At 32.7% G+C, this 14,117-nt stretch overlaps 1 protein-coding gene across 2 annotated transcripts; it reads left to right on the top strand.

The window, feature by feature from the left end:
- Window positions 1-7,256: 7,256 nt before the first annotated feature.
- Window positions 7,257-13,581, top strand: LOC145120235 (type I inositol polyphosphate 5-phosphatase 2-like). 2 transcript variants are annotated; one of them, XM_079056050.1, is made up of 12 exons: window positions 7,257-7,377; window positions 7,469-7,568; window positions 8,114-8,209; window positions 8,595-8,673; window positions 8,788-8,892; window positions 9,365-9,738; window positions 9,911-10,142; window positions 10,726-10,861; window positions 11,790-11,974; window positions 12,157-12,265; window positions 12,512-12,660; window positions 13,184-13,581. In XM_079056050.1, the coding sequence occupies exons 1-12, from the start codon at window positions 7,348-7,350 to the stop codon at window positions 13,359-13,361; spliced, it is 1,773 nt and encodes a 590-aa protein (XP_078912176.1). In that variant the 5' UTR covers window positions 7,257-7,347; the 3' UTR covers window positions 13,362-13,581. The 2 variants fall into 2 exon arrangements, with proteins under 2 accessions (XP_078912176.1, XP_078912177.1); XM_079056051.1 differs by lacking the exons at window positions 7,257-7,377; window positions 7,469-7,568 and adding an exon at window positions 7,613-8,035.
- Window positions 13,582-14,117: the final 536 nt, after the last annotated feature.

The following is a 14,117-nucleotide window of genomic DNA, read 5'->3' as shown; positions in this document are numbered from 1 at the left end:
AAAAATAATTACAAAACCGACACATGACATAAAACAAAAAATTTTTTTTTTTTGGGATTGATGAAGATGGCGTTGATATGTCAATGGTTTAATTATTATATATATATATATATATATATATATATATATATATATATATATATATTAAAGTTGTGGACAAAAAGAATAGTAAACTTGACACATTTTGTCTAGGTTTAGTCCCTTCATTTACATATCTGGCCCCTGTACTTTTGTTTGTCTTCCATTCGATGTGTTAATCCGTCTCTAGGGTCAATTTTTTTCTGCTTTTGGTGGTCTTTTGTCATTCTTTATATTCTTACTAGACACATGTTACGTGTTAGCAATCTGCCTTATCTTTATCTGCCTCAGCTTCTCGATTACACCACTATTCTTTACTTTTGCTTTCGTTACTTATGCCCACCACTCCAATTTGGTCATGGAAACCACTTCTTTCATCGTTACCGGAGCCCCGTTTTGGAAATCGTGGCAGACATGGCGCCGACTACACCAACGGAGACGCTACAACTGGCGAACGGTCGGGAATCGTTTTCGAACGACGCAGTGGAGTCGGACGCCGTTCAGTCGTCCCTTCCGTTTCTCATCTCACGATTGCAGGTATGACATGTTGCTAACCCATCGTCACCCACCGATCGGTCTCTTAATCGGTTGGTCATCGGCTAAAATCTTTGTTCGGCTTCCCCATCTTCTCTCACATATTCCGCTTGCTACCCACCGTTGTAAATCGATTTCAGCCTCCGATTTCACAGCTTTGTTTTGGATTTGATTTTAGGAATGTTTTCAGGATTTTGAAATCAGCAGCGTTGGTGGGTAGTGCACAGCCCACCACATGGTCCAGGTTCGATTTTCCTTTCATTCTATGCTCAATTTGGGTTTTCTTTTTGAAAAATCTGACCTTTGAAGCCCTAATTCTCGGTCTACCACATCCTTCGTTGTCGGCACCCATAGGGAATTTTGAACATTCAAAACCTTCACGACGAAGAAGAAGAAATTCTTAGTTCCAGATAATTCGCTTATGAACAAAGGATTGGAGGGTTCCAAAGGGAAGATCGACTGCGACAGGGGCGAAAGACTGTTTTGTTGTTCAGATTGGTCGCTGTGTTCCAAGGTAAAATTGGTTGGTAGTTTTCAATTTTTGCTATAATTTGATTTCTTAAGGAACTGTTGAAATTACTGATGCAGTTCCTTTTAAAGTGAAGGAAGATGTCAATCTGTCACTTATTGAGTTTCAACTTATCAATGTTGAAGACTGAAAGCCTATGCTTATGTGTTCCTATATCAAATGGCAAAATGTAAGTTTCTCTTGGCTTGGATTCTTTTGTCGGTCTTCTGATCAAATTAGGACAACATTTCGTGCCGGAATCCATGCTATGTCCGGTTCCAGTTCTGTTCGGTAATTAGAAGAGTGGGTAAAAATTTTCATTTGCTTTCTATATACCATGTGGGTGTGTCTGCAGTTGCATATTAGGTGTTTGGGGAAATGCATGAAGCTATGCTTCATAATGACCCTTATATTCATTTTAATCATTATGAAACTTTTTTTGTTGAAATGTTATTTAACTTGATTACTTATCAGGTTTAACTAGCCCGGGGGGGGGGGGGGGATGGGGGGATGCTTTCTCAATCAATTATTGATTTTTTCTCTGTTATGTTTTAGTATCTAAGAATATAATGACATAGAGTAGGTGCAAGCATTTCATCATAGAAAGAGAGTAAAGTGGGATGTTGTAAATATAATGAACAAATACTTGCTTTTCTTATGTGTATTCATATGCAAATTTGATGTGTATGTATATATCTGTGACTGAGCAAGTAACTCACTCATGGCTAGGCTTGAAGCTTAGAAAGTCATTTGTGATTCTTCAGAAACATAGCTTCACAAGAAATTTAAAGTTAACTGTAATAGGAATCTTTAATTGATTTTCCAGATTGATTCGGATGCGCCTTCATTATTGAAGCGACCTAAAATTCGTGAGTTGCTCATTGTTGATCTGAGGATTTGAAACTGTTGGTGTTACGGATTATGTGAAGAAACTGAAGAATCAAAATATGTACTTGATTGCAAGGCAGGAGCCTATTCATTGCATTTCAGAGGTCTGTTTGACATGTAAGCAAAGTACCCCTTTAATGCTTTCGTGGTGAAATATTTTTTGACCCAAGTTTTTCTAATAAAATGCCTTAACGGATGTTCTGATGCTTTGTTTGGATTTTGATACTTTGTTTGGATTGTAAGGGGTACTTTGGTCATATTGAAAATACGATGCAAGAAAACACCAATAGCAAGGTTTATAGTTTTCACAGTAAAAGCTAATTTATCCCTTTTAAAATTTGCAGCTGTAATTTTCTTATAAAATTTTGAAATAATAGTGTAATTTTCAACCATTGACCACAATTTGCGTGTTGGTATCTGTATATTTGTCAGCCCATAATTATTATAATATTTTCAATTTCTTAAAATAATTAAAGTAAGCTCCTATCACGTTACAAAGTTTCAATGCTTTATTTAAAGTGACTCTTCTGTTGAACGATGGTCACATAAAATGTCAAATTTTAGCTCCTGAAGATGTTATTTTTTTTTACTCATTGTTGATGCACAAATGGAGCAAAGCTACAAAGGGTTAAACAAATCCCACCCCACCTATGATAAAATATAAATCATATTACAGATTTTGCAATTGTCTTCAAAATATAAGTGGGCTTTTTTAAATTCTTTTGTGTTTTGTTTAATTTTTCTTTTATAGGAAGACCGAGTGAAATTGAGGTGCAGATTCAAAGACTAAATTCATAAAAAAAAATGATTGTCTTTGAATTAGAATCATATGCATGACTTTCTTGCGGAAGTAAAAGTAATGTAGTTCATATATTGCAGCTCATCTTCCCATATCAATTCTAATTTCAAGCTTTAGAGGGTCGTTCATTATCAATATTTATTTAGATAAAATATAATAACATTTTCATATGAAATATAAAAAAAGATTATTATTTGATTTTTTTTCTTTTTTCATGTGGCTGGTCTCATCACGTGTCAAATGTTTGGGCTATCCATATTCATACTCATATGATTCATTTTTAATTTTTAGGAAGGTAACAAATATTTTCAATCAACAAAATCGTTTATATTAAGATTCCATTATATACATATCATGTGAAGTTTTAGTTTTCCATTTTTTACAATTTATTGTTCTAGATTATACATCGAAAATGGCACTTCAAATTCCCTACAAGGAGAAATATCCAGTATGAAGTATGAAATTGCATCTTCTTTGCTTCTATTTTTTTTTAACATCATTCGAGCAGTCATCCGGTTCTCCCTTTTGTTCTCCATCAGTTTTTTGGCACACTAATAATGCAAATAACACCCCAATTGGTAGCACATCTCCCTTTGGTGCGGAAACAGGGGGTTCCATTTTTGTATGGTTAATAATTAAGAGAGAAAGATCATGAAATGAGAACTGCTACCAATATGTAGGTTTGCTATAAACATTTATACATTATGTAATATGTATTGTACATTGTTCCATTTTTTATAATCTCATGATTGATAAATACACTCAGTTTTCGCTTCTAGATTTCATGGATTGAATAAAGTAGGTTGTTATTTTGTGCTTTGTTTTGCAGAGTGGAAATCTAATATTGTGAAAAAAAAGTTCTCTCAAAATTGGTTTTCAGCATAGTTTTCGTCTTTTCATTTTGAATATGGCTTGACTGATTCGATTATCAAAAGACGAAAACCATGCTCAAACACGACAACCACACACTACCTATGACTATACGACATACATAACCAAAAACTAAAAGACTAAAAGCCTGGTCGTAACCGAACCCCGCGGAGCGGGGTACCCCATATATATTAAAGTTGTGGAAGAAAAGAATAGTAAAGTTGGCATACTTTGTCCAGGTTTGGTCCTTGGATTTACATATCCGGTCCCTGTACTTTTTTAATTAATTTATTCATGTCCTTTTGTTTGTGTTCCATTCAACTTCCCATTTTTTTGGCAGAATTGGTCCCTGTATTATTGTTGGAAGTTATGAATACTAAATTTGGATGTTTTTTTGGCAACTTTGCTCATTATTCTTTACCCATTTTGACACTTTTGGTCCTTGCAGTCAATATTTTTACACTTTTTTGGAACCTTTTAATATTTAAAGTTTGACCACAAAACTTTAACGGTTTGACAACTTTGATCCATTTTCTAAAAAGTTGCTAATTCCTACCCCTTTAATTCTTTAGCCATTTTCACACTTCTGGTCCTTGCAGTCAAAACTTTTACATTTTTTGTCCGGGGCAAAGCCCGGACTTTTCATCATTGCACTTTCTATGTCTGTCATATTTATCAATTCAGAAACAACATTGAAAGCTTCTGGCCCCCGCGTAGCGGGGGTAACCTTTCTAGTTTGGAACATGAAGGTTATGTATATTCTAACTTGGATAAAGGCATAGAGCTCTGTCATAAATGGTTTAACGTGTGTTAATTTGGAGATTGAATGTTCATTGATAGCTTAAATGTAATCATATCACAAATGGTTATTTGTCTGCTAATTTGAAGACTAAATGCTCTACATATGCTAATTATTATATATATATTAAAGTTGTGGAAGAAAGGAATAGTAAACTTGGGATATTTTGTCCAAGTTTGGTCCCTTGATTTACATATCCGGTCCCTGTACTTCTTTAATTAATTTATTCATGTCCTTTTGTTTGTGTTCCATTCAACTTCCCATTTTTTTGGCAGAATTGGTCCCTGTATTATTGTTGGAAGTTAGGAATACTAAATTTGGATGTTTTTTGGCAACTTTGGTCATTATTCTTTACCCATTTTGATACTTTTGGTCCTTGCAATCAATATTTTTACACTTTTTTGGAACCTTTTAATATTTAAAGTTTGGCCACAAAACTTTAACGGTTTGACAACTTTGATCCCTTTTCTAAAAAGTTGCTAATTCATACCCCTTTAATTCTTTAGCCATTTTCACACTTCTGGTCCTTGCAGTCAAAACTTTTACATTTTTTGTCCGGGGCAAAGCCCGGACTTTTCATCCTTGCACTTTCTATGTCTGTCATATTTATCAATTCGGAAACAACATTGAAAGCTTCTGGCCCCCGCGTAGCGGGGGTAACCTTTCTAGTTAACATAAAAGTGGAGTGAATGGTGTTACATTTGTCATTGCCACTTAGGCTCCATATAAGCTCCACCTAAGCTCCACATAAGGCTCCAATGCATTGAACTCTTATGAGTTCAATGGATTGACACATGTACATTCCACTAATTATAAAACTTTATTTTTTAAACTCTACACTGCATTAAACTCTATACAATTTAATGGATTGCCACATCATTTATCATTTTTTTTACTTATTGTAATTTTTTAGATAATTAATTAGCATGAAATTACAAATTAAAAACTACGGTTAAAAGTAACATTAATTAAAATTTAAAAATTACAAGTTTGAAATAAAAAATAATTTTAATATATATATATATATATATATATATATATATATATATATATATATATTTGTGTGTGTGTGAGGAGAGAGAGTGTAGAGTTCAATGGGGATTGAACTTCCCATTGCATTGAATCCTAGTCATTTTCCCACAATGAGGATTTTGAGTTTAATGAGATTAAACTCACCATTAAACTCTTCATTAAACTCCCATTGGAGATGACCTAAGTTGTATCTTAATTTACCATTTAATTTCAAGGAAAAAAGGAGTGAGGTCATGCCAATGGAGAATAGATGAACAAAAAAGAGAGCGGAAAAAAATGAGTTTAATAGACACCGATAGAATTTCTCTCTTCCGCAATCCAATGATGAGAAGAACTTGTTTTCACAACATGTTGAGCTCCATATGAACCTTGCCCAGGCTTTTGTCATCCACTCCTTGAAGTTTAATTAAGTATCATACAAAGAAAAGCCTGTTGACAAATACAACGGTCGACGTTGTTGCCGATAACCCTTTGTTTGTAGTTATTATATTATGTCAAGTACAATTTTGTCTTTGTCAAGTGAGTTTGGCCCAGTTGATTTAATACATTCTTAACATGTTCTAAATTTTTCCATCTAACCAAATCATAATTTGAGTAATGTTTTGGTTGGTGATCTTGCATTAACTACATTAGGGACCACAAGTAAGATACAGGGGCATAGTTATGTGAGTACAAGGGTTGGCCTTGGCCCACCCTACACATATTTGAAGTCTTATATATACTATATAATTTCGTTAAGTAAAAGTAACAATGTTTTCATATGCCCCACCCCTTGAAATTATTACTACAATGGAAGATTATGTTTATATTTTATATTTGAGTTTCACTATTATGATCCTCTATCTTGAGCTCATACTTATTATTTTTATATTTATATTTGGGTTTTACTGTTGTGCTCCTCTATATTGAGCATATACTTAAATATCTTTCAAATGCTTTGAATCTTATTTATGGAAATGACCTTCTGAGTTTTCTTTTTTATTCGTAAACCATCAAAGTTATAAAAACAATCCCTAATAAATTTGGTTATTAGTTGTTGCTATTAATTAATTATTTGTATTTTTGTATTATTGTATTATATGTATTATTGCACTACATATACATTTATTTTTTTAATAAGAATATAATATTACGTTTGTAATTGGAATTATTTATGATTAATGAATTTCGTTGAGTAATGGGGGCAAAACAAAAAAGATTAGATATCGCTAAACGTTTCAGATTAGGCTCAATTTTGGATGATTTTAATGATGTAAGAGATCACCGTGTGCAACTTAAATGAACAATTTACTTAGAATGCATACATTGTTATATTTTGTTATCATTTGAAGTATTTTGCTACTAATTCATATTTTGTAGATTATTTGGCATACCCTTCAACAAAATCCTGGCTCCGCCACTGGTAAGATATTAATCTATGTTTTTGTTCATCTCATTAAACATATTTAATACAAAAACTGTACTTTTCTTGGATTAAATATGTTTAAAGCTTAATTTAGTGGTTTTCTGCAAATCTCTAAATGAAACACGAAGAGTATTTAATAGTCATTGGTTTATCTCATCGATCTGAAGTTGTGTTTGAAAATGATGTCTTGGAACTATTTGGCTGTTTTTATGTCGTTATTTGAAAAGATTGTGATGTTTCATGTAAGTTTTTGTAGTGAGGTCCAAAATATTGATTTTTCTTGCAAGTGGAGTTTTGTGAGTTTCTGTGTTGGACCAATTATTTATATAAACGTGGCTTCTGGAACCGTGAATTCATTTAAATAAACTTCACATTCATCTGTTTCTTAAAGTTCACATCTTTTTCTTCAGGGACTTTGATAATTCTTTGGAAGTATGCATGTTCGAAGAGGGAAACGATCTGTGGTATATTTCGAGAAAACTTTATTGCTTTTCTTGATTTTATTATTTTATTATTTTTTTGATTTTTATGTTTGAAGGATGCGTCTTTTTGTAGGCATTTTGGCCGTCAATTGTGATGAAAAAATGGTTAAATATTCATCCAAAGAATAATGATTTTAGTGAAGACGAAATGGATACCGAAAGTGAAGATGATGGTATGTTTTGGATCATGAAAAAGCTTTAATTTTTCTAGTGACTTTAATATCCGGACTTAAGAAGATTTCTAGGGCTATATTCATGAGGGTGAGAAGGTCATTTATGTCATATTCACAAAAGAGAGGGTGAGGCGAGCCCTTGTCCTATCTTAGGCTATCCGGTATGCTGCTCCAAACCATGCGTGAGATCCTATGTGGTAGCCCATAAGCCGTATGAACACCGCCCCAAGCACCGGTGAGTCGGCTGTGGAGTGGTTATGAAGATGGACGGAGACGATGCATTTGATTGGTTAGACAATTTCCACAACCTAGTGGATCGGTTGTGGAATGGTAACATACCCCTAAGCCTTAGTAGATGGGAAAAAAGTTCCAGTTTAGATATCATTGAAATCATTCTTAGTACCATTATTTTTAATGCTTCTAAAACGTCGTACAACTTAATATGTCATGTGGCAATCATGTTATAGGTAACAAATCACATTCTGTCCTATGTAACAAAGCTAGGAGACTTACTTTTTAGTTATCATGGTTTGAACGTTTTGCAGGTTCCTCTCATAAACGCGAATATATGGGTTTTAACGAGGAGAATTCGACTAGAATAGAGAGGAACATGTCTACATGCTCGAGTGAAACTTCAAATGGTAATTATGTCGTTTTTTTTGTAAAATAATTTGTTTTAATCATTAAATAAAAATCTAAAGCAAATGTAAAGCAGTAGATGTTATAGATTATAAGATATTCAAATAATGACAAAACAAAAGGCAAAATAATGCTACTTCAGTATTAGAATGCTGGCATTGGTCCATCTGCTCATCTGTCATTAATTCCGTTTCCAATGGGTCGATTGTCCGTACCAACCTCTCGCTAATCCAATACACCTGGAATCCATTGCAAATCCGTTCCTAATTAATCTGGTCCTAATGTGACCAAATTGTTGTTCATCCGTAATTGAATTTTCAAATAAAATTTGTACTTAATAGTTGCTAAGGGCTTTTCTAAGCAGGTTTAATGGTTGTATATTTGTAGTGACACCTGCAAAACCATTGGTAAAACACAAGAGGGGGAAATCAGAGGATCTTCACTGTATTAAAACGAAAGATTTGAGGTTTGGCTATAAATATGATAGATTTGCTTCTCCATCATAATCACAATTCTTGAAAATTTATATTTGTATATATATATTATATTGGAACACCCATACATGCATCATGTCTTGTAGGTTAATGATCGGGACTTGGAATGTTGCGGGAAAGCTTCCCCCTGATGGCCTTGATATCGACGATTGGCTTAGTATGCACCAACCGGCTGACGTATATATTCTCGGGTAAAGTAATGGTATTGTTGTAATTTTGGTTTCGGGTAACTTATGTTTTTAATTAGTGGTAGTTTGTAACGTTGCTGTGAAGTTTTGTAGGTTTTTTTTTTCGTTCTTATGAAATTTATATCTTTTGTTCACACGGTGCTTTTGATTGAAACAACTTATTAAAATATAACCAAGTTTTGGTTTTTTCCAATATTATAAAATTGTTGAAAAGGACAATGCCAATGTAGCCAAATTTCATATTTGTACGTTATATTGTTGTGTCGTTATCGATAATGACAATGTTTAGAATACATTGAATTTTGGATTAGAAAAGTTATCTAATTCACATGATGCATCGGAATTAATATCATTTTTTTATTAGGAGTTCGAAATTTTTTTTATTTTTTTTTATTATTATTTTTTTTTACAAAATACAAACTATTGTGTTACAATTTTCGCAACCAGAATCCCTAACAAAAATTTCGGTTAACAGTTTTCAAGAAGTCGTTCCTTTGAACGCGGGGAATGTGCTTGGAGCCGAGACTCGAGCACCGATTATAAAATGGGAGGCAGTCATTCGAAAATCTCTTAACAAATCACAAGAACTCGAATACATACCTAAAAGCTATAGTGCCCCGACCTCTCCTGTTGCCGAGATCAAAAGCAATGTGGATTTCCTGTCAACCGAAATAACTGATCCCGAAAGGAAAGAGATTACTTCAATGATCGGGCTAACGGGATTCAACGGCCTCGATTGGCCTGAATACACACCAAATAGAAAACATGATATTTGTTTTTCGGGTAACAACTTACGTAGAGTGCTAAGTAGCTCGGATCAAGTTCGTAAAGATTGGTTCACACATGAATGTAAGTGACACTTTGAGTATTAGAGAGCTTTCAACAACGAAATCATTTGAATTGTATTCTTCATTTGAATTACAAAGTATTTGTATCTTTATACTAGTTAAGAGGGAATATATATACTACACTAACTTTTGCTAGCACAACTAACCACAATATTCTTGTTCCTACTTGACAGCTAACAATTTCGGTCCACGAGGTAATGTGGTTGATCTTGGGGGTTTGAGAATGTTGCGTCATAGCTCGTGCGACGTGGGTTTGCTTTGGACGGAGAAACAAGAGAGGGCTGATCTTGTTGATTCTCTCTATAATGTATCCGGACTAGTGATGGAAGAAGATGATTCTCTCATGGACAGAATAGAAGTCGAACAAGGAAATCCACCGACAAAAAGTGGCGGAAAAATTGATAGGTGTGTTTCTCAACCTTGTAGGAAAAAATACTTTGTATTTCCACCGGATTATCGAATTTAGTTGTCCAACTATTTTTGGTAGAGATTGAATTGTTACACATAAATAAGAAAAACATCTTTCTCATTGTCCTATTTTGATATAATTGTAAAAATATATACACCATTATATCGATTTTGCTAATAAACGGTTCTATTTTATCACTTTAACCATAATAACCAAAGTAAAGAAAATAATAGTTTTGTGGCAAAGTCAATAAATGACGGAATGTATTTACCATTTCTCAAAATTGGTTGAGCAATAAAAATGGTCATTTTAGAAACAGTTTAAAGAGTACAATGTTATAATATAGAAAATAGTGATGTGATTAAATTGGTAAAATGGTGAAGGTGTAAGTGCTTTTCCGTATTTCCTATTATTTTGTCCTTTATATGAAAAAAGAAACAATCTCCCTTTTCGGAATATATAAAGCATGATTATCTTAATTAATTTAAACTCTCTTTGATACGCATCAATTTGTAATATGACAGATTAAACTTAATAGTGCTAGACCAAACTAAACCAAAAGTACTTGTTATGTATTAGGTATGTTCGAATCGTGAGTAAGCAGATGGTTGGTATATACCTTTCGATTTGGGTTCGGAGAAGGTTGAGAAGGAATATCAGTAATGTAAAAGTAACGCCCATTGGCATCGGGCTTATGGGCTATATGGGAAATAAGGTAATTTCGTGCATCTTGTTGAATCAACCCATGATTAGAAGTCTTTGTGTGTGCACAATAAATAAAAATGTACTTCAATTAATTTTTTTATTATAACATCCTACTTTCCTTTCCTTCTATTACAACATTCTACTCTAATAAATACATCGAGTAGTAGCAGAAAAATTCAAAATAATTACCACTCCTATAATTAGGTAAAATTTTCAATCTCCTAATTAGAAAATAAATTTGAAAGTACATTCATATGCTTCTTGAATTTTCAACGTATAGTGTCATAATTTGAAAAACTTCAACGTGTACCTCTTAATACATTGTAATTTAGAAAATCTACACAATTATAACAATGTCATTTAAATTTAAAGCTATTTTCATTGCTATTTAGAAAATCTACACAATTATAACACTTTAATGTCTTTATATTAAAATAAGGAAAAATACAATGTTATAAAGGTATATTTTTCAAAATAAAATGTCTTTTTCTAATAGATAACTCACATAGTGTCTTAATAAGAAAAAAAATGAAAGTATAATCAAGGTTCTAAAAGCTCGTCATAGCTTCGTCATGGGTTGAAGGCTTCTATTTGACGTCAAGTTTTAACAAAATACCGCCTTAAGTCGTGTATGTATATAAGAATGAACAATAGTAGAAAATATATATAAAAATATTAATTATATACAAAATTGTCGCCTTAAGTCATGTCTTACAATCGATATGGTTCACCGCAACTCGTAAAAACTTGAGGCTTCACATTGTCGCCGAGTTACGCCTAACTTTATTTAGAACCTTGAGTATAATGTTGTAACGTTGTAATGCCAAGAAGTGAAAGTAATATAGTAATATACTATAACACAAAAATAAATAAGTGTACATTGCTATGCATCTAACCCTTCTTATTGAGAAGAAAGTAATCAAAAGTTTTGGATCCAGGGATCTATTTCCGTTAGCATGTCTCTTTATCAAACACGAATATGTTTCGTTTGTTCTCATTTGAGCTCCGGACACAAGGACGGGGATGATGGGAGGCGCAACTCTGATGTTAATGAGATCTTGAGACGAACTCATTTCTTATCGGTATTAGACCATGATCAACCTAAAACAATTCCATCTCATGAGTAAGGCCATGTTTTTTTTTCTTTCAAGTGTTGTCTAGATAAACAATGGTTTAAGTAATATTTTAGAAAATGATGTAGATTGAAAAAAATAGTGTATATTTGTAAAAAAAAAATAGGACTTAACCGAGAAAGCCTCATTGCTCATACTTTTGATACTAAGTCGTTTTTTCTCCATTAAACAGCCAAATATTCTGGTTTGGCGATTTGAATTATCGCATCAATATGGCAGATGCAGACGTCAGAAAACTCGTTGCCCTGAAGCAGTGGGAGAAACTGTTATACAATGATCAGGTAAATTAATTAGATTCATGATTATAAAGTATAGCATATGGCATTTTTGTTTGTTAAGTGATAAAAAACATGGCGACCTACTGCCTTTGATGTGCATTGCAATGTAACGGGACAAAATATCGAATTTCTATAACATCTAAAAAGATGGAACAAAGACTCACTTTCAGTATTTAATCTGTGCAAAATACATGAAAGCCCTTGTTCTCTTCGTCATCCAAAATAGTTACAGTTTAATGTTAATGATAGCTATGCAAAGAGCTTAGAAGCGGCTGTGTCTTCGAGGGATGGAAGGAAGGTGTTATCAACTTCCCACCCACTTACAAGTATGAAATCAATTCAGATCACTATATAGGTGAAATTCCTAAAGAAGGGGAGAAAAGAAGAACACCAGCATGGTATGTGAACGTTTTAACAGTTTTGAGGTCAACCAAACAACTTTTTTTAATGCTAAATATGTCTCATGCTATGAGAAACTTAAAAATAATAATAAAAAAAATTAGACTATCCTTATGCCATTTTCTATAGCTACAAACTGAAATTATTTGTGTTCAATCATATTTCAAATTTCCTAAGCAAAAGTTGAATTTTAATTGTGGCAAACCCTTCCGTGGATTTCTCAATGTCTAAATGGCTGAAGGTATTAAATTCCATTCGTCCTGTTAATAAAGGAGCCACGTATGTTTTTTTTTATGTTTGTTATGAAATAAAAAATAAATTTTATATAAATTTAAAATAAATATAAAATAAGATTTAAAAAATAAGCTAAATTTTAGTATAAAACTTCACCCTCTTTCTACACAACAACATCTTGCTGGTTGTGATTACATAATATTCCTATTCACATAAAGGTCTGGAAAAATTCAAAATGGATATTATTATCGAGTGAAAAACATAATGAATCTTACTCATAAAATGCAGGTGTGATCGTATTTTATGGAAGGGGAAAGGCATTGAACAACTTCGTTATGATAGTTTGGATTCACAAATGTCCGATCATCGGCCCGTTAGATCAGTTTTTTCAGTTGTGGTTGAAGTATTTGACCCTACAAAGATTCGTCGAGCTCTTGATTTGACTATTCCGTTCATCCAAATATAAATATAATCATGCATGGAGGAGTTAAAATTATCCCAGAAGAGTTAAAATTATCCCAAGGAGGTTTAAATTCTTTTTCATTGATGATATTATTATTGATGTTGGTTTTACAAAAAATTTCATGTGAAGGTGCTTCTACACTTAATTACGAAATGTATTTGTAATAATATAGTAACTCATAACTTTACTCCTTTTATATAAAAATCTTGACATTACAGAAAAAAAATTATATTGGTATATTTTGTTGAAATGGTGAAAGTTTTGAATCTTAAAAGTTACAATACGTGAGTTTCTGATCGCGGGTAAATCGGCTCAATGTGATAATTATGCTTTGATGAAACTTAAGAGTTATAATTGCTAGAAAAATAACCAAACCTCTTTTTTAACAAGTAAATATAGTAGAAAATAAGCTAAACATGAATTCTTGACATTTAAACTCGAAGGACCATGAAATAAGACATTTACATTATTACAAAAAGTCGCCAGATTTCTGTAAATATTGTACCAATTTTGGAACTTAAATTTAACATTAAAGTATTCAACTACTTATGATGTTGTCTTGTTTTGGGCTAAACTATTAAAAATCAGGTGAAAGATTTTGTGGAATTTGTCTTGAATCTACCAAGCTACACTAATTTGTGCTTGAACTTAACTACTTTTGTTTCACATGTTCAATGGAGTCTTCGGAAATAATTGTGAAAGCCCAACTACAAATTAGTATAATTTGCCAACTTTAAGTAGAAATTCATTTTCTATAAC

Source organism: Lactuca virosa, chromosome 6 (assembly GCF_052849685.1).
Source record: "Lactuca virosa cultivar CGN04683 chromosome 6, Lactuca_virosa_CGN04683_v6, whole genome shotgun sequence".
In the NCBI taxonomy this organism is placed as follows: domain Eukaryota; kingdom Viridiplantae; phylum Streptophyta; class Magnoliopsida; order Asterales; family Asteraceae; genus Lactuca; species Lactuca virosa.
This window is presented reverse-complemented; position numbering and strand designations above follow the sequence as displayed.

Coding starts and splice junctions, on each gene's coding strand:
- LOC145120235 (XM_079056050.1), top strand. CDS start 7,348: ATGCATGTTCGAAGAGGGAAACGATCTGTG. Junction 7,569..8,113: donor TACCGAAAGTGAAGATGATG/GTATGTTTTGGA, acceptor AACGTTTTGCAG/GTTCCTCTCATAAACGCGAA. Junction 8,210..8,594: donor CTCGAGTGAAACTTCAAATG/GTAATTATGTCG, acceptor GTATATTTGTAG/TGACACCTGCAAAACCATTG.